Genomic DNA, 19480 nt, shown 5'->3' on the forward strand with positions numbered 1-19480 from the left:
GATAATCACACTGCGATCCTTTATTACACAGGGTTTCCCCAATATGGTAAACAGCTCTTCAGCAACGGGGTAACAAAAATGCTCCATCGTACAAAAGACACAAGATTGCAAGAACTTAAAAACCAGAGGGAGGTGGGAGACAAGTGAATTCACAATTACACTGCTATAAACTTTGTATATATGTACATATATATTAATTTAGTTACATACGAAAAGAAAATGTACAAAGCTACACAACAGCACTATGTACAACTCAATAAATACAGGCAGAACATGCAAAAAAATACATTCCCTCTTTATACAAAAACATACAAAATTAATATACAAAAAGAAAAACAAGATAGTGGCCAACCATAGTAAAAATGATTTGTTCTTTGAGTGAGTTAAATGGCACCTGATTTGGGAGTTTCAAGCCCGTACCCCTAAAAGCATTAAGACCCCAAGAACTGGAACCAGGCTGGCTCATTATACCCCTTTCCCACTGTAGAGCTGGAACCAGGCTGGCTCATTATACCCCTTTCCCACTGTAGAGCTGGAACCAGGCTGGCTCATTATACCCCTTTCCCACTGTAGAGCTAGAACCAGACTGGCTCATTATACCCCTTTCCCACTGTAGAGCTGGAACCAGGCTGGCTCATTATACCCCTTTCCCACTGTAGAGCAGGACCCAGGCTGGCTCATTATACCCCTTTCCTGCTGTAGATGATGTCACTGCCATCAAACCAACTGCAAGCCGTTTCTCTTGGTTAGCAGCTGGAAGCAGGAACTTAGTGCTTTTACAGCCCTCAGGTATGCAACATCTGAGAGCATAGACACGTGTAGATGTTATGATTTATATCTATTTCTGCCTCACAGAGTGTGGACTCTGCATCCTCAGCTGATTAAAGTCACATTTTGCATCGCACAGCAACGAGTTCTGGCCATTTCCACTCCAATCTTGTCAATTTGGGAAAATAATTGAAATTCAAATCATTAATTTAAAACTCTTCAGAGAACATTATGGGCACTTTTCAATTGATGAATTGTATTGCAATTAATTTCCTAAATTGACTGAACTTGAATGGAATTGACCCCCAAACCTGGTACAGTACACACGCAATTAGACACTTTGATATGCATCGACGCACTTTGTCATATCTTGAAAAGCCATCTTAAATGAACACACACAAGATACCTGACATTCTGCCCGATAACATTTCTACTCAGATGTAAAAATTTTAATTTTTAAAAATTATGAATACGACCAGCGACCTGCATACAGCCGGTATTGTTGCCATGGTGGCATGTACTGTTCCAGCCATATTTACCCACCCAATACCTGATCTTTGGCACATGTATAGCAAGCCCAGTGATGCCCATTTTACCTGTGTACCTGGACCACACCCACTGTGTTCTGCGGTTGACATCGAAATGTTTTTATTGGTCCCGACAAGTCAATGACTGACAGCTCACCGCAGGGTCACCCATTGTGGAGTTCATAAAATTCACTGTCCCAACCTTAAATTCCTCTGTTCCATTCACTCATGGTCTCTCCCCCCACCCCCTGCCCCTTACAGTAGCCTTTGTGATGTCACACTCAGTCTTACAAGGGTTGGTAGAGAGGACTGGAATACAAGGCAGCAACCTTAAGATCCAAAAGACTGGTTGCCATGGTAAGCATGGGCCATCTTCCTTTTGGGCAAATCCAGGCAAAAAGAACTGGGGGGACTCCATTATAATCAAAGTGATCATAACCTAACCCAGGAGGCAATATGGGCGAAGGAGGGGTAATATTAGCACCAATACTAAAAGAGAGTAGCAAATAAAGGCAACACAAAAAATAAAAAAGATGATTGCAATGATGATTTCAACAGTAAGGGTTCATAATGCCCTTTTTCATATATATATATTTTTTTTTAACTAAAAGTACACAGATTATTGTAAAATGTCAGTGAAGCTTTGTGCATGGTGACAAATGTGTTTTTCTTGTATCTCCTGACATCCCTGGTCACATTCGAGTGTATTATTTTTCCTACTTTGCAGTATTTTTCCACTGATACAATGCGTGACAAATACATGGGTTCTAAAAATTGCTATCTTGCCAACACTGAAGAATGGGAGAAAACTCTGAAGAGGTGCCAGCAACAGGTTCTTTTTCATAACATTTTGCTTCTCAGAGACATTTTAAACATTGAACTGGGTGCAAGCAATGTTCAACAAGCTAAAGTAGATCAAGGTGAAAAGGTGCTGTCGAAATAGCTAAATGAAAAACAACAAAAGACTAACAAAGACCACTCTCAGAGTTTAGTTAACGTTAGCTAACTTTTGTGAAGGCTAAATTTTTATTTCTTTCTATTGTTGTATTTTTTAGCATTTTCTTCCCATTTTCAGTTAGGGTAATTTCCGATTCTAGTAAGACTACTTCCCATCTACAACATCCACCACAGTCAGGATGGGTGACCAACAAAAATAAGTGCCAGTACTGACTGTACCCCCAGAACAAGCAGAACAAGGTGGAGGTAAACTTTTAAAACTTAGGGAATGTTGCAATTAAATGCCTTAGTAACTGTACAATCATAAAAACCTAACCTTGTAAAATGCTTCAAAGAAGTTTTGTGGTAGAACTGTAAAAAACAGCTACAAACTAATGAGAGCAGCAAATGAAAACAAGAACGTGGCCCATTTCTTTAAAAAAAAATCACAGGGCATGCCTGACACCTGCACAGTGTGAAATGCATAAAAAATACCGGGTAGGAAAAAATAACGCTATGCTGGAAGGCTGGTCATGTGACTTCTACAGGGGGGACCAGTCATGTGACCACTGTGCAGGAAGTCTAATCATGTGACAAGCCCTGGTCAGTCCTGACCTTCTCATGGTTTTTGGGGTGAATGACTCCTCTTCTTTCTGTTGGCTACTTGGACAGAATGGCTCGGGTAATTTCTTTTTGGCTGCCTGAATGGCTGTTCGCTCTGCCTCCAGGTCAGGCACAAGCTCTGATATTACCAAAAAAAAACAAAAAAACTTAGTGTTATGTAATGTGCTTGTACAAAAGCTAAAAGGTATGTAGGCCATATGCCTATAGGCCATCTTGGAGCATCCTGCGAAACTAGGGCTAAATGTAGCCCTGTGGAGGGGGAATGCATTGTTTGGTGCACTAGGTTGTGCATCACTTGTGGTGCTCCCCCTTCCTCGTTCTCAAGGTTACAGTCTGCACCCTAATCTGACTGCAAGATGACATTGATACACATTCAGTGAGGAATCCAACGACAGTATTACAAGATGAGAACCAAGCTGTTTGGCTCTATTGGTCAAAGAAATCACAACCCTTCAGTTCGACCCAGGCGTCAGTGGCCAGGAATGGTTGTCTGTGGTAGACACGAAGTGGCTGGCTGCACTCACAGGAAGCAGCTGCCTGCACTCACAGGAAGTGGCCAGCTGCACTCACAGGAAGTGACTGGCTGCACTCACAGGATGAGGCTGCCTACACTCACAGGAAGCGGCTGCCTGCACTCACAGGAAGTGGCCGGCTGCACTCACAGGAAGTGGATGGCTGCACTCACAGGAAGCAGCTGCCTGCATTCACAGGAAGTGGCCGGCTGCACTCACAGGAAGTGGCTGCCTGCACTCACAGGAAATATTCTCACTGGAAATGACAGCCTGCACTGACAGGAAGAAGTAGCAGCATGCTCTCTCAGGAAGTGGCAGCCTTTTGGGTGAGGCGGCAGGGTTGGTGGGGGGGGGGGGGGTTTGGGGGTGTGAAGTTTACCTCTCCATCTGCACAGCAGCAAAGAAGCACAGAGCCTGTCTGACCTCATAAGGGGGTAGTCCTGCCATTCCCCCAGTCTGTCAGTCTGTATGTCTGTCTGTCTGTCTGTCTGTCAGTCTGTCTTTGCTCCATAGTCACTGCCCAACAGTCTCCTACAGGCCTGCCCGTCTACTCGGTGAGAGGGCGGGGCCTGACTAGCGAGAGGGCGGGGCATGTCTGGCCATGGCTGCAACAGGGTGGGTGGAGTCCCAGAGGGGGCTCCGGGTGGGCGGGACTCCGACTGGGGGTGCCCCCCTCAGAAGATGCCCTTGGCAATTTTGAGGCCCTTCTGTTTCATGCGTGGGAGGGTGGAGCTGGCCACGTGCTTGGGGCGCTCCGCCTTGGGGAAGCCCCGCCTCTTCAGCACAAAGTCGTAGTTGGCCGAGGAGTTCATGGCGTAGAAGACGTTGGCATTGTCAGGGATCTTCAGCTCTGGGGAAAACAGAGACAGATATGTCACCATGATTATTACTATATTATTATCACTGACATAATTATTTTAAGATGATGATGATGATGACACTGTCCTCCATAGAACATGATGTTAGCCAATGATTGTCAGCACACTGCAGTATGCAAGGCCGGCACACACATGAGGTAGAGGAGGACACTTCATGTGCAGCTCAACAGGCGAACCTTGGGCATCCAATTACAGAGCTGGAAAATCCATGTTCACAAAGAAAAAGTCCTCTCCAGTATTTTGTCCCAGTCACCTGGATTTTTAATTAGCACCACCATTCTTCAGCCAGGAGGTAGAGGAAATTCGTGAAATCGGCTGGCTGAGGTCACGGGTGGAAGAAACACATGGCAGGACCTTTACTTTCTGACCCCTGGACTCTCCACCTCTGCCAAACTGACCAGTGGGGGCTCGCTGGTGCTTACAGAGGCCCTCTGATCCCTGGCCGATGCTAGCATGACCTGTGTGCCACCCTGCGGCCTGCTGGTCACGGTCAGCACTAGCCTGGTCTGGGTCCGATACCAGACTGCGGGGTCCGTGCGTGCAGTGGAGCAGGGCCTCAGACTGACCTTTCTCCTCCGAGATGCGCTGCAGGAGCTCGTAATCCTCCGGCCGCTCGCGGTCCAGGTTGTGTTTGACCATCGCCTTCCGAATCACCGCCGGCGTCTTGTCTTGGCTGGTAACCTGCGGCAACCAAGCAGCCAGCCAATCAGGAGCGAGTCTTCAGAAACGCCTCTACACGCCCTCCTCTTTCTCGTTCCTTTTATTACTGTCTCCCTTCATCTCTCTGTCCTTCTCCGTTCTCTCTCTAACTCTTTCCCTCCATCCCTCCCTCTCCTTTCCTACCCTTCCCCTCTCTCTGCCTCTCTTTCGCTCCTGCCCAACATCTGATCAGTATGCACTTGTACATGCTCTCTCTCTCCCCCCTCTCTCTCTCACACACACACACCATTATGCACTTGTACATGTTCTCTCTCTCTCTCTCCTTCTCTTTCTCACACACACATACACACCAGTATACTGTTGTATATGCTGTCTGTCTTATTCTCTCTCTCACTCTCTCGTGCTCACACACACACACACACACACACACACACACCCATACGCTGTTGCATGTGCTTTCTCTCTCTCTCTCACCAGTATGCTTTTGTACATGTTCCCATTGTCCACGTCCAGGCTGACTCTGATGATGCAGCAGTCGTCCACCTGCTGGTTGTAGAGGGGGAGGGAGAGGGAGGAGTAGCTGGACACGCCCGAAACCGAGCGCTTGTGTGAGCGGGAGGCGGCACCAGAGGCGGAGCCAGGGGCGGGGCCAGGGCTGGAACTGACAGAGGAGGACGACGCGCTGCTTGAACCCGAACCCAACCCAGCCACGTCCAGCGACAACAGCGAGGTGGAATCCCAGAACTGGCCAGTAGAGGGCGACACGCAGAGACCGTTAGCAGTGCTCATTCACTCACCACAGACACAAAGAGTCTGCTCTACCAGCCTCATTACTCAAGGTGATGATGATTTACAATGCATTGCACATATCATGCCATATTATTTATGGGCCCTGGGTGTGGTTTTCTGGCAAATACATATAGGCTAATACCTACAGATCCATAAATATATATGTATATATATTCATATACACATTCTGTACACATACCTCATACACAGCAGAGGCAACAACAAAAACAACAACAGTAATAATTACATCAATAACACTGATCACCACTGATCACACCGTCACCCACAAGAACTGAACGAACTGAAGAACACTGCTCTACACTGCGTGGACATGATGTCCTGTAAAGATGAGGATGAAGAGGATGAGGATGAAACCAGTTTTCAGTGATATAACAGTGAGAGAAAGAGACCAAGGGTAAGAGAAGGACGAATAAATGAGAGAAGGATAGAGAGAGAGAGAGAGAGAGAGAAAGAGAGAGGGATACTGTGGGTGTGAAAGAGAGAGAGAGAGAGAGAGAGGGATACTGTGGGTGTGAAAGAGGGAGAGAGAGAGAGAGAGAGAGAGAGGGAGAGAGAGAGAGAGGGATACTGTGGGAGTGAAAGAGAGAGAGAGAGAGAGAGATACCGTGGGGGCGAGGTCTTGTTCTGGTCCTCCTTTCCCTAAGGCGGAATTGGAATGTTTTACTGTCGGCGTAGACGTCTACAGAAAGGAATCAAGAGCCGCAGTCACCACACACTTAACAGTCGGACCGTACCACTTCCGTGGGCTTAGGGGTGACCATCAGAACCATCAGAACTTTCACACAGAATCCAGGAACATGATTATCAGAAATACATTTTGGGCTGCATTACATTATTACACTGGAATCATTGGGCAGATGCTCTTATCCAGAGCGACACAGTAGTGGAGAACATCAGTGTTACTCTAAGGAAAACAAGAATGCAGTATCACCCAGAAGGCACGGAGGCCCATTTATAAGCCATATATATGCTCTGCCTACCTACTCTGTGCCTAACTACCCAATCACTCAACAGGCACACACCGTAACAATCACAGGACTGACGCTCACTGTCCAATCATACAACAGCCACAAGCTGTGCAGTCACATTACACACTCTATCTTTCATAATCTGACATATATATGTCTCCTTCCCTCTGTTCTCGTGTGACCTCTGACCTCACCTTTTTGTCGTGCGCGTCCGGGGAGTCGGAGACGAAGGTGACGTTGACGTCCTCCACGTCGGAGCTGCTGGAGCCGGCCGAGGTGACGCTGAGCGAGTCGGCGCTGTCCCCGCCCCCTGTGCTCCCCAAACCGCTCAGCAGGAGGCCACAGCGCAGCTGGTCAAACGACTTCGAGTGAGAACTGCCCACGCTGCTGCTGCTCCCAGCCTCCGCTGCAGGCTGCCGGCTGGGGGGGGGGGGGGGGGGGAGAGGAGGAGAGAGGAGAGAGAGAGGGGGAGAGGAGGGGGGGAGAGAGAGAATTTGAGTTTGATTTTGAATGCAATTTGAAATTGAAATGGAGAAGAGGGCGGAGACTCATTCATTCCAGTGAATGATAGGATGAGAGGCAGAAGGGGGTGGAGACTCACTCGCTCCAGCGTTTTATGATGCCTGTGTTCTTCTTGGCCTTCAGAGTGTTACTGGCCGACTCCGAAAGAGGTTCGATGTCACATGACTGGCTGTAGCTATACATAAACACAGAACAACGTGTCAGAGCCTGCGTGTGCATGCCTGTGTGAGTGAGTGAGTAAGTGAGAGTATGTCTGTGTGTGAGTGTACTTTCCATTGAGAGAGTATGTGTGTACATGTGTGTGAGTGAAATGTGCATGCTCATGCATGCATGTGTGTGTGTGTGTGTGTATGTGTGTGCATACGTACACGGATGCGTGTGTGTGTGCGTGTGTGTGTCTGTGTGTGTGTGTGCGCGAGCGCGTGTGTGTTTCTATGCTCACCTCTCTGCCTCTGTGAGTTTCTCCACAGCAGACAGCCACGCCCTGAAGTGTGTGTTCCTGGTGAAGTTGTAGTTGTTACAGGCCAGCTGCAGCAGTTTGATCTGAGCGATAACCTCAAACTCCTACACCAGAGGCAGTACGAGAGAGAGAGAGAGAGAGAGAGAGAGACCCACACCGTTACCTAGGAGATCACCCTCTTCACCCTGGAGACCACCCCATCAGCAGGGACCCCCCTCCCAGCCGCATAGGAGCCTAAACAGCAGGGTGACACATCACCCACAGTGAAGGCCCAAAAGACGGGAGGTCCTGGAAGAACTGGGGTTTGCGGGTTCAAACCCAGACTGGGCACAGTCACAGTGCTGCTGAAACAGCGTGCTAAACCAAAATTGAACTGTTTCACAGAGTAAATATTCAGCTGCGCTAATGGACATTGTGTGTAAAAAAGTGTGTATAAGAGCTGTCCTGAGTGAGTGTGCCTGTGCAGAAAACTAAATACAAGTGTATTCATGCGTTAGATCAAAGAACATGCTGCCTCTTTGATGCTCAGCCCATATGAGAGCACCAGGGGGGAAATCCATCTCACCTTTCTCCTCTTCTCAAAATTGATCAGCCCCACCTGCAACAGAAACAAAAACACAAGGCCATTTGGGGCTTTATCAGGACAGCAAAGCGATACACCTTATCATAGGAAACAAAAAAATAAAACATGCACCAAAACACTTGCAAAACAAACGTGTCAAAATTTAATGGAACAATTCCTTTCACGACAGTGAGTCGTATCACAATGCGCATCAACCAATGTTGCTTTCTCCTGGGGGCGGGGCAGGGGGCGTGGCTTACGTCCAGGTAGTCCTTCATGGCGGTGTCCATCATCACCAGGTCGGTCAGGAAGGTACCCAGGTAGGGGATGGTCCCCTGCATCACACTCTAAGACACAGAGAGGGGGTGTAAGGGGGGGGGGCACCTGTTTAAGTGTACTATATAGAACTGCCACATTACAAGGATAGCAGAACAGTTTGATACACTGTGTCCTGCAATTTATAAATTCCTAAGCGCTGATGGTCATAATGATTATTTCAGGGCCACTGATGGGATTCAGTTGTTCAAAACACTGACTGGGCCAGATCTGCTGGGTTGGCTGCTGAGGGAAGGAATGATTGACGTTTGAGTGGGTGGGGCTTAGGGACAAAAGCTGATAGTGTGAGACTGTTTCAGTGTCTGCGGATAAAAATAGATCAGGGAAAGTGTTCAGGAGCAATGAGATAATGAACTGAAAATCAGGAAACTCTGAGCAACTTCTTTTTTTACTGCCCACATATTACTGTCGGGAGGATAATAATTACATAACCTTCACCCAGTTATTATCCTGCATCTCAAAGCTGCAGTTCCCAAAAAGCACCACAAGTGGGCGCAGTATCCCTTTCCTCGTCCTGAAATGTAACTATACATTGCTAATTCTCTTGTAACCACTAGAACGTGCTGGTGTACCGTTTCTAAATTCCCCACAAAAGCACAAATCAAGTAAATTCAGTTAATTCAGGGGATGATTTGGTGTTGAGGAGATGTCCTGTCTACAGGGGGGTGCATGAGTGATGAGATCAGCCACGGATGGTTGGGGAATTTTGGGAGGAGAGGAGAGTGCACACAGAGAGGGCAAATTGTTGGCCTGTTGATCGGTGCCTGCTGGAACCCGTCCCGCCACAGCCCAAACAGGCCCAATTACACTCATCTGCCTAATCTACACCCCCAAACTGCCACTGCTGTAAGCACGTCAGCCCGTCCCTCCCTCCCTCCCTCCCTCCCTCAGCTGTCCTTTTGCTTTCCCGCTGTTCTCTCTAGTTTATCTCCATCCCTCCCTGAACCCGCAGCCTCTCTCCTCTCGCTGAACTCTACCCATTCCTGTACATTCATTCTCTTTCAGATCACTTTTCACTTTTCCCATCTTGTTCATTGAAATGGCTGGAAATGGCTCCACAAAGCATAGAAGAAAAGAACATCATTAGAGGTCCATAAATCTCTTTTATAACTTATTTTTTGTTATTTCTAATTCATGTCCAAAATCTGTAGATCTCTGTTTCTGTCTCCTTCTCTACCTTCCTGTCTCCTTCTCTCAACCCCCCATTCATTCATTCATCCATTCATTCCTTCTATTCTCTCTCTCTCTCACTCACCAAGTCTCTCTGCTGGTGTCTCTTCTGTGCCCGTTTAGGGTTGATCTCCAGTGTTGCAAATTTCGAGGTCCCCTCCTGCACAAGAGAAGAGCAACAGACCCCAGATCAGCTCCCTGCTATACAGTAACCCTGTCAGTTCTGGTACAGTACAGACCCCAGATCAGGCCAGAGAGTGCTTTTCATCAAGGCAACTGATGCCCCCCACTGAAAGAACAGGGTTCTTATCACTTGCCAGCCATGATGTCACTGGGAATCCCATAGATGCCTCCCCCGCCCCCCATGAAACAGCTCACCCACTGGGTAATCCCTGAAGAATTTTAAGAATGTGTGTTTCTGAGTAAACTTTTCCAGAGTGCAGAATCCAGCTTCCATTCAGTCAGGACCTCTCAACAGCACACCTCCACAACATTAACGGGTAAGGCCTGCACATGTGAACAAGGCTTATGGCTACTACCATAGATATGAACAAGTTTACACGTTGCATGGTAATTTAAATAGAAGGCACATTTCACATGTTGTGCATTACGCTTATGCAGATAAAGATCACGCAGATAATACACTATCGATGGGCATTCCCCAGTCAGAACATTTTGGTCTTTGTTGCCCGTTTTGTGAATCACACATCATGTTTTTTTCTGGCACATGTGATGTTCAGTGGGCACAAAAGCATTGCAATCATTTTGTGGATCACCCTGAGATTTCGCAAGTTCCTACGACTGAAGTCAAAGCAATATAATTCAGCAGAACCCCTGAAGGTTTATTAGGGGGTGGGGAACGATCAAAGACAGTTCTAAAGCAACATGTCGTGTCCTCTAATACAGCACCAGAAACCCCTGTTGCTGACTTCCTGAAGTTAAGAAGCTGAAGAGGACGGAGGGTCTCTGCTACTACTCACTGGCATCACTAAAACATCAAAGAATTCAAGGCTATGGCCCACCACATTATGACATCACAATGATTACTCTGCTGTAGTTGACAAGTGGTTACTTCTGCCGTGGGGTACCTTAATGACATCACAATCATCCGACTGCCCTTATACAGGGCTTCATGACAATCATTAACCCTATAAGGTGTAAGATCACAAATATGTGATTAGAATCTTCTTACCCGAACATTCTAATGCTGATGTAACAATCAGGCTGGTAATTGAAAGCAATGTTCTGAAAAAACACTCTTCAAGTTAATGTTACTTCTGTCATTACTACCTTCTGACCAGGGTAGGTACATGGCATCGCTGCCTTCACCCTTCACTGTGTCACCTGACTTCACTCGTTTCAGTTCAGTATTAATGCATGTAAACTGGCAGAAAAAAATGTTTGTGGTGTTTTTCCCAGTTGCATAGTAGTATACCGTTGTGTATTCGGTATGACTGTATCCTTGTCTTGTGCCTGTATTGCTGTTCACCAAATGCTCCAAGCCAAAGGATGCAAAGCCCTTTGAATTGCACTATATAAAATACAGGTACGCACAATATTATACAGGCAAATACAGGTATACACAATATGATCTATATATATACATATCATACAAACATGTGCAAAAGGACAGACGCTCCCTGGGGAGACCACTGTTCTTCCAGACCTCTGGGCCCGAGGTGTCATAAACAAGCTTAATTAAGGGGGACCCTTCCTGCCTGAATGAGCCGCAATGAGCCCTAACGAGCCCTAACGAGCCTTAACGAGCCTTAACGAGCCTTTATGATGCGCAGTAAACGGCGTACGCCCAGCGTCCCCCAACCCCCCCACCCCCCCACCCCACCCCACAGGTGCGCCGGGGCTCACCTTGATGAGCAGCTCACGGCTCAGGGAGTGGTTGTTCTCGTCGGAGAAGATCTCGGACAGCTCCTGGAAGATGCGCAGGTTCTCCCTGTGTGTGAGAAGCTAGTATTACACCTGGACACACCCCACTCCCCCTCACCTGCACACGCCCCTCTCCCCCTCACCTGGACACGCCCCTCTCCCTATTTATGTGGACACGCCCCTCTCCTCCCTCACCTGGACACGCCCCCCTCTCCCTCTCACCTGGACACGCCCCTCTCCCTATTTATGTGGACACGCCTCACTCCCCCCTCACCTGGACATGCCCCATTCCCCCCTCACCTGGACACGCCCCCCCTCTCCCTCTCACCTGGACACGCCCCCCTCTCCCTCTCACCTGGACACGCCCCCCTCTCCCTCTCACCTGGACACGCCCCACTCCCCCCTCACCTGGACACCTCGTCCCAGGTCCTCTTCAGTCTGTGCACAGGGTTGCACTGCAGGGCTGAGAGGATGGAGCGCAGCGAGGAGAAGTTCTTCAGGATTCTACACTCCTGCAACGCAAGCACCCAATCAGAAACCAGCATCCATTTTCAACACCCAATCAGAAACCAGTAGCCCCCGTCAAAGGCACAATGAGAAACCTGAAGCTTCTAAACACCCAATCAGCAACTTACACCCCCCAAATATCCAATCAGAGACCTGAAACCCTTAACCACCAAAGGATAAACCTACCCACCAAGTAATACCAGCCTTTAAAAGACCAATCAGAGCTGTGCATTCAAACACCACATCAGAAACATGCACCCTCCCTTTAAACACCCAATCAGAAACCACCTTCCACCCTTAAACATCCAATAAGAGACCCCGAGCACTCTGAGCAGGCTGCAGGTCACGCTATCTCGCTGCTCCACAGCGCCTCACCCTGGCCACCTCGATCCAGCGCTCCAGCAGCTTGGCGCGCTGCGCGGGCTTCAGTGCGCGGTCGCTCAGGCAGGTGGCGATGACGCAGTTGGTGACGCAGTTGAATTGGGCCACGGTGGCCCGCACGGTGGGCGCCAGGTGCTCCTTCCCCTTCTTGTCCCGCTGAGACCAGATGTTGCCCAGGCAGTGGTACGGGACCACCTTCTTAAACAGCTCCTGGGGAACAGAGAGCGGACAAATCTGTTGGCTTTTATCATCCACTTATTTGCTTTAGTTTGGTTATTTTGTGTGTGACCCTTTCCATCTATTTGTGTTCCTTTCCCTTATAATCCTCCCCTTAGTCCCCCTCCCCCCTCAAGATGTTCTCTCTTCTACAGTATCTAGAAGCTACAGCTTTTGTAATTGGTGTTCGGTTGGTTCTGGAAAGGTTTAGCCCAGTGGTTCCGAACCCTGTTCCTGGAGATGTACTGTCCTGTAGGTTTTCACTCAAACCTTAACAAAGCACACCTCATTGAACAGTTTGTTCAGCTGCTAATTAGTAGAGTCAGGTCTGCCAAATTAAGGTTGAAATGGAAACCTGCAGGACAGCAGATCTCCAGGAACAGGGTTGGGAACCAACAGAGGCTTGAATTAGAAAGTGACATCACCTCATAATTAGCTCCCTTAGCTTGGGGACCACGGGTCTTTGAATCTGCGGCTAATCTCACAGTGAACCTAACCGTAATACACACACATTTACAATCGCAGAGACACACTCACACACATACACACAGGAACACACACACACACACAGGAACACGCACACACACATGCTCACCGCGTCCATGAGGGTTAACTGCTCGGCCACCAGGGTGGGATCGAAGGCCAGGAAGTCCGGCCGGTCGTCCTCAAACCCGTTCTCCTCTGGCATGGCAAAGGGGCAGGGGGCGTGGTCCAGTGCTGCAGGGGGAGGGGCATGAACAGGCCTCTGAATACGGTGGGTTATGACTTTATGACTACAACCACAGACACCGTGCAAAACGAGAGTTCCTTTAGCCTAACTCCTTAAGACAAGGATAGGTGTGTCTGCTGAAGAGCACAACACACATGATTGGGTGTGATACAGTGTGGCGCACTGTGATTGGGTGTGATACAGTGTGGCGCACTGTGATTGGGTGTGATACAGTGTGGCACACTGTGATTGGGTATGATACAGTGTGGCGCACTGTGATTGGGTGTGATACAGCGTTGCGTGCTGTGATTGGTTGAGATACAGCATGGCGTGCTGTGATTGGGTGTGATGCAGCGTGGTGTGCTGTGATTGGGTGATATACAGTGTGGCGTGCTGTGACTGGCTGAGATACAGCGTGGTGTGCTGTGATTGGTTGAGATGTATCGAGATCGGGGCACAGCATGCCATGATTGGGCGGGGGGCAGGCCTACCCTCCCGCTCCAGGTGGTGGTGGCGCAGGTGGAACTGGGCCAGCAGGTTGCAGGCTCGGCGCTCCAGGTCCGACCCGGGGAAGTTCTGGTGCAGGTAGGCGATGAGCCTCCGCAGGCAGCTGTACTCCGGAGGCTTCCAGAAGTCCTCGGAGTACTGATCCAGCCACGCCCCCAGGATGGACGAGATCGCACTGGGAGACGATAACGACAATAGTAGTCGATTTCTGTGGAGGCTGTTTGCTGAACTTGAGAAATGTAGCTGGTCTGGACTGAGGTGCATAAAAATCTCTTGATGTACAGGTATACAGGTAAGCAGGTGTACAGGTGAGCAGATAGAAAGGTGAGCAGGTGTACAGGAGAGCAGATGGACAGGTGAGCAGATAGAAAGGTGAGCAGGTGCACAGGTGTGCACGTGAATAGGATACTCACTTCTTCAGCTCAGTGCGATCATCGTGTGTCAGTCTGGGGCCCTCAGTGCTGGACAGGTGCTGCAGCTTGGCATACCTGCAGGACAGAGAGACAATCAATCAATCAATCAACCAAACATTAAATCTACACTTCCTCGGTGACACATGTTATTTTAATGAGTTACAGGAATAATTAGTCATTTTTTCTTCAAAAGGGGGCGCTAGTTTTAAATGTGTGAAAACTTCAGAGCAATGTTGCATTCCACATGAGATACTAAGAAACGTTTATGTTGCTTTTGATTTTGGACGGTTGATTGTCCTACTGATCAATCACTTGATCCACATGATTGTGTCCATGCTCGATTGTGACATAACCAATCAGCTAATTGCATTTTACCCAAATAAACCACAGAGAAACACTAATGCGAATGATTGACTGGACCAGGAGCCAACCCTGGCCCTGGCCTCGCCCTCTAGCCCCGCCCCAAGCCTAAAACCACCCCTAGCCTCACCTGTTGAGCAGCAGGTCCAGCACCTGCTTGGTGGTGGCGAAGGAGCGGTAGGTGCAGAGGAAGATGGTGACGTAGGTGGAGTCGTTCCCGCGGAAGGCGGACAGCATATACTCCACCAGCTTCTCCAGCGTCCCCGCCTTGATGGTGCGCACCTTGCAGGTCTCGTACAGGCTGAGGGCGGAGTCCGACTCCGCCCCCAGCCAGCGCTGCCCCTTGCTGGCCGCCGCGTAGCGGTGCAGCTGCACCCGCCGCAGGGTGATGGTGTAGACCGCCCCCTCCTCCACCTCCTCGCCGATCTCCTGCGTCGAGCTCTGAGCGAGAGAGACACGGGGGGGGGGGGGGGAGTGGGAGGTGAGACGATGAGGAGACACACAGGAGACCCACGGAGAGAAACCGTACACTAGACAGGGAAACAGAACTGATGCTAACACTCATTTGCATCAAAGGGTCTCAGAAATACTCCTCTCTGCATTGCCGATGAACTGTTGAACATTGAAACCATCAGTACTACTGTGGAGAGAGGCCAAGGCTTCAAATGGGAAATCTCTGATTCAGTTTCAGGACTGAACCTTAAACCAAACCCTGGCTGTTTGCTCCACACAGTGTATGTGGTGTGAATTTCAAGTACACACTGAACACATTTCACACATTTGAAAGCCTACATTTTGCTGGCGCCATGGTGACATTCCACGTTCTCCGGAAAACATTAATTGATCCCCCTCCCCCATTAAAAATATCTCACTTGTGATTCCTGGTTGGTGAGTATTGTCATCATCAGTGGTTGCATTACATAAAAGTGGCAACACCCTGACAACATACATGAAGCAGATGAAGCAGTGCCTCAATGAAGCAGTGCCTCAATGAAGCAGAGCCTCCACCAGGGATTTGAACCCATGACATTCTGGTTTTAAGGTCTCATGGCCTAAACACTGCTGCACAGCACTACTCTACCGGTACTAACAGCCACTGCTACATCACAGCATCCACCCAGTTTGAGTGAGCAAACCTGAACCCCAGAGAGAGAGAGCTAAGAAAGAGAGGTGAAACACATTCCTGGCGTGAGGGAGGGGGTGGGGGGGGGGGGGGTGGGGGGCAGCTGTGTGGACCAGAGGTGTGGACTCGTCTGGCCAGAGGGGGGTATTGGGACAGAATCTCAGACAGAGCTCACACGGGGGGGTCGCAGACAGAAGCACACAAATGCCCACCAGCGGGCAATACAAGAATCAACCAATCACAGGGCTCCCCAGCTGACCGCAGGAGGATTGTGGGTAATAAAAAGAGATACAGATGTTGGGGTGGGACTGTGGATGCTGCCAGGCCTCCAGGCTCTGGCCATAGACAGAACCCCCCCCCCCCACTGTACCCCCAATAAGGCCGAAATCCTACTGGAATCCGCCCAGACTAGGGGGGGTCAGAAAAGGTTCAGCCAGAGAAAAACAGGGAAATTAAAAACAGACAGAATGGTGCCATTTGGTGGGTGTATATGTGTGTATGAGACAGCGAACGTGCGTGGGAGTGTGTACATGTGCATATGACAGAGAGAGTGGGTGTATGTGTGTGTCTGGGGGTTTGTGTGTGTGTGTGGGTGTATGTGTGTGGGTGTTTGTGTGTGTGTGTGTGAGTGTGTGTGTAGGTGTATACGTGTTAAGACAGTTTCCACGGTCAGATCAGCTGCCTCATGCAACAACACTATGCTCTGGAGTCAAGTGTGAGTGAATAAGGTTCTCTCTCTCTCTCCATATGTTAACATCGCCCGCCGTCCCCTCCTATCCTGTGTTTTCTGTTTTTGGGGTAAAGGTGTACAGATGCAGTCCAGGGGTTTCCAAAACTGCTGCGATCCCGATTGTACCCCGAGTGGACATTTCAGTCTACCTGCAAAGGCCATTCTTCCTTTCCAATGTTCACACAGCACACTCTTCACACTTACAGAAACACGCTAAACACACAGCGTGAAAAAACTAGAATCATCCCACATACAAGTGAACAGACACGGGCTCGCAGCAGTGTTATTCCAGCCCTCTGTAGCTGAGCAGCTGAGGCATTAATCACATGGAAACAAACCCTAGCTACAGTACATTTATCGCAAGTGTTTGAAAGGGTGACGCAAACATACGTGTGGAGACACAAACACAGGCGTGGAGACACAAGCAAATGTAATATGAGACGCACAAACACACAAGCTCCATATCCACCCCCCCTCCCCCCAACTCACTCTCCGTGCCCCCCTACCCCAGTGAGACAAGTAGACAAGATGAGCTCCAATGCACAGAGGAATTGTGGGTAATGAGCTGGCACGCTTGGTTTCCGGGGAAAGCGGAGGGGCATGTGGGGTTGTGTGGCAGGAGACAGCTCCCTCAAAAGGGGGGGTCTGTAACAGGCTGGTTTCTGGGGGGGGGGGGGTGGGGTGGGGTGGGGAGAGGGTAACGTCTTCGTTTCTCTGGCTCTTGGACTCTAAGCAGGGCGCTCTCTGGAATTCTGGGGAGCAGGGCGGTGGGGGGGGAGGGGGTGTTAGGGTCTGGGGAGGTTTCAGCACTGCCCAATCACAGTGCTCAAACACAGGGCAGACAGCCTGGGGTCTGATTCTGAAAACAGCTGGAAAAAAGGAGAGAGCGTAGGACAGAGGGAGAGAGGGAGTGAGAGAAAGAGGGATAGAGGGAGAGAGGGAGTGAGAGAAAGAGAGATAGAGGAAGAGGGAGTGAGGGAAAGAGGGATAGAGAGAGTGAATAACAGTCCACCCCCAGGCTGAACTCGCAGTTCATCACAAACGCAGCCCAACTCAGCACTGACTGTTTCACAAACACACAGCACAGCACCCCGGCTGTTTCATGAGAGAGAGGGCGAGGAACGCAGAGCTTCGGACAGAGGGGCACAGGGACTGCTGTCACTGTGGGACCAAAGTCCACCTGTCCCCCACAGCAGACAGGAAGTAAACACAACCCCAGTGCTGAAGTGAAGTGTGGACTTAAAGGTACACTCGGCAGGATTTTTACCTTGAAAATATTATGAATATTATGGATATTTTTTTACTGATGGAGTTCAGGTTATGCACCTTGTTTAAGGTTAAAACAGCAGTGTACAGGGCTCTTACAGTGCTCCCATTTTAGTTGCATTTGCTCCCGAAAACTGATGTGTGGTGACTGGAAAAATAATTTCGGTTATAGCTGGGACGCATTAGTGTGTACCGAAACTTTTCGACTTGGAAAAACTGTCAGCATACAGCCCTCTGAGGTACAGGCCCAGTTTCCTGACGACTACAGCACCCTGTCTCCCTGGTCTCTGTCTCTCACAATGAGACCGAGGGCAATGCCAGTGCCGTTGCCCAGGCGACGGGCGGCAGGCAGGTGCCAGTGAGATCGGGCTGCTCCGTTCCTCAGAAACCAGCGAGTCAGAGACCGAGAGAGGGGTTTAAGGAGCACAGCCAGGGGTCTTTGTGCAGCTCACTCCCTCAACCCCCTCCCTGATGTCCCAGCATGCACTTCTGATCACTCTGAGGGGGGGGGGCTGTCTGGCCCAGTCTGTGGGTCCAAGCCTGGAGCTCTGCAGCAGAAAAAGTTCCGGAACGCTGTCTCATGCCAAGATTCCAGAGAGTCACTGCACACACAAACATGCATGCACACACACACACACACACACACACACACCCCCCTAAGGTTATGGGATTGGGTGGGGGGAGACAGAGTGATTTTCCAGGTTTCTGTCTGGAGCATTTACGGGACACATCTGCTTTAGTCGGAATTAGCAGGAATACAAAAAAACACAACACTGCACAGCTGCCTCTATAAGGGTCAAAGGGCAGAGGGGTGGGGCCAGTGGGGCGGGCCCCACCCCTCCACAAGACGGAGCCATGAAAGATAATGAGGCAATGAGATGCGATCTAACACAACCGATCAAATGAACAGAATCCAAACCACCATGAAGTCACCACTACCACTGTAAGAGACCTTGGCATGTGGGCCACCCACTCACACACCCCCCACCCACACTCTCTCTCTTTCTCTCTCTCCTTTCTTGGAACACAAATGAGAATTGCTGCTTGTAGATGTGTTCATTTTACTAAACGGGACGGGGGCGGAATATCATGCACTCCCAGCACCCCTCCCGAGACCAGCTCCCAGCAGCCCCTGCTCCGTCTCACAAGGACATTCTGGAACCTCACTCCTGTTTCTGTGATGAGTGATATCATAGCGCACCATGCATGGTAGGAGGAGTGATGTGAATGTGCTGTAAAATAAATATGTTGTTTATATTTCTGTCTGGGCATTGTTTAGATGTTTAACCTTTTCCTCGGAACACTGGAGCTTTGTCCGTGGTTCACCCTGGAACCGGAATGTTGACGCTGCTGCATTCTAGAACAGTCTTCACTGAGAGAACACATTCTGCAGAGAAAGCAGGGAACCCTGAAGCAAGAAGGGAGATCAGTCTTAATTAGCTAACTGGATTACAGGAGCGAGGATTTAGATTTTGGGAGAAGGGAGATGGAGAGGGGTGCGGGGCTCGGTGTGGGGAGGGGGGAGATGGAGAGGGGTGCGGGGCTCGGTGTGGGGAGGGGGGAGATGGAGAGGGGTGCGGGGCTCGGTGTGGGGAGGGGGGAGATGGAGAGGGGTGCGGGGCTCGGTGTGGGGAGGGGGGAGATGGAGAGG

The 19480-nt window shown here is 49.6% G+C and overlaps 1 protein-coding gene across 4 annotated transcripts in view; it reads right to left on the reverse strand.

The window, feature by feature from the left end:
* LOC118212773 (ral guanine nucleotide dissociation stimulator-like) overlaps positions 1 to 19480 on the reverse strand; it is a 46445-nt gene continuing 26965 nt past the window's right edge. For all 4 annotated transcript variants that reach the window (XM_035391042.1, XM_035391043.1, XM_035391041.1 and 1 more), the window contains exons 2-18: positions 14841 to 15151; positions 14351 to 14425; positions 13922 to 14112; positions 13317 to 13438; positions 12500 to 12715; positions 12026 to 12129; positions 11600 to 11684; positions 9819 to 9893; positions 8488 to 8574; positions 8231 to 8263; positions 7648 to 7769; positions 7285 to 7380; positions 6878 to 7103; positions 6320 to 6394; positions 5380 to 5649; positions 4812 to 4926; positions 1 to 4217 (exon numbers count right to left, since the gene is read on the reverse strand). In XM_035391042.1, coding sequence (XP_035246933.1) covers positions 4042 to 4217; positions 4812 to 4926; positions 5380 to 5649; positions 6320 to 6394; positions 6878 to 7103; positions 7285 to 7380; positions 7648 to 7769; positions 8231 to 8263; positions 8488 to 8574; positions 9819 to 9893; positions 11600 to 11684; positions 12026 to 12129; positions 12500 to 12715; positions 13317 to 13438; positions 13922 to 14112; positions 14351 to 14425; positions 14841 to 15151 — 2379 coding nt within the window. In that variant the 3' untranslated portion in view covers positions 1 to 4041. The remainder of the gene's footprint in view (positions 4218 to 4811; positions 4927 to 5379; positions 5650 to 6319; positions 6395 to 6877; positions 7104 to 7284; positions 7381 to 7647; positions 7770 to 8230; positions 8264 to 8487; positions 8575 to 9818; positions 9894 to 11599; positions 11685 to 12025; positions 12130 to 12499; positions 12716 to 13316; positions 13439 to 13921; positions 14113 to 14350; positions 14426 to 14840; positions 15152 to 19480) is intronic.

This window comes from Anguilla anguilla, chromosome 14 (assembly GCF_013347855.1).
Source record: "Anguilla anguilla isolate fAngAng1 chromosome 14, fAngAng1.pri, whole genome shotgun sequence".
Lineage (NCBI taxonomy): Eukaryota > Metazoa > Chordata > Actinopteri > Anguilliformes > Anguillidae > Anguilla > Anguilla anguilla.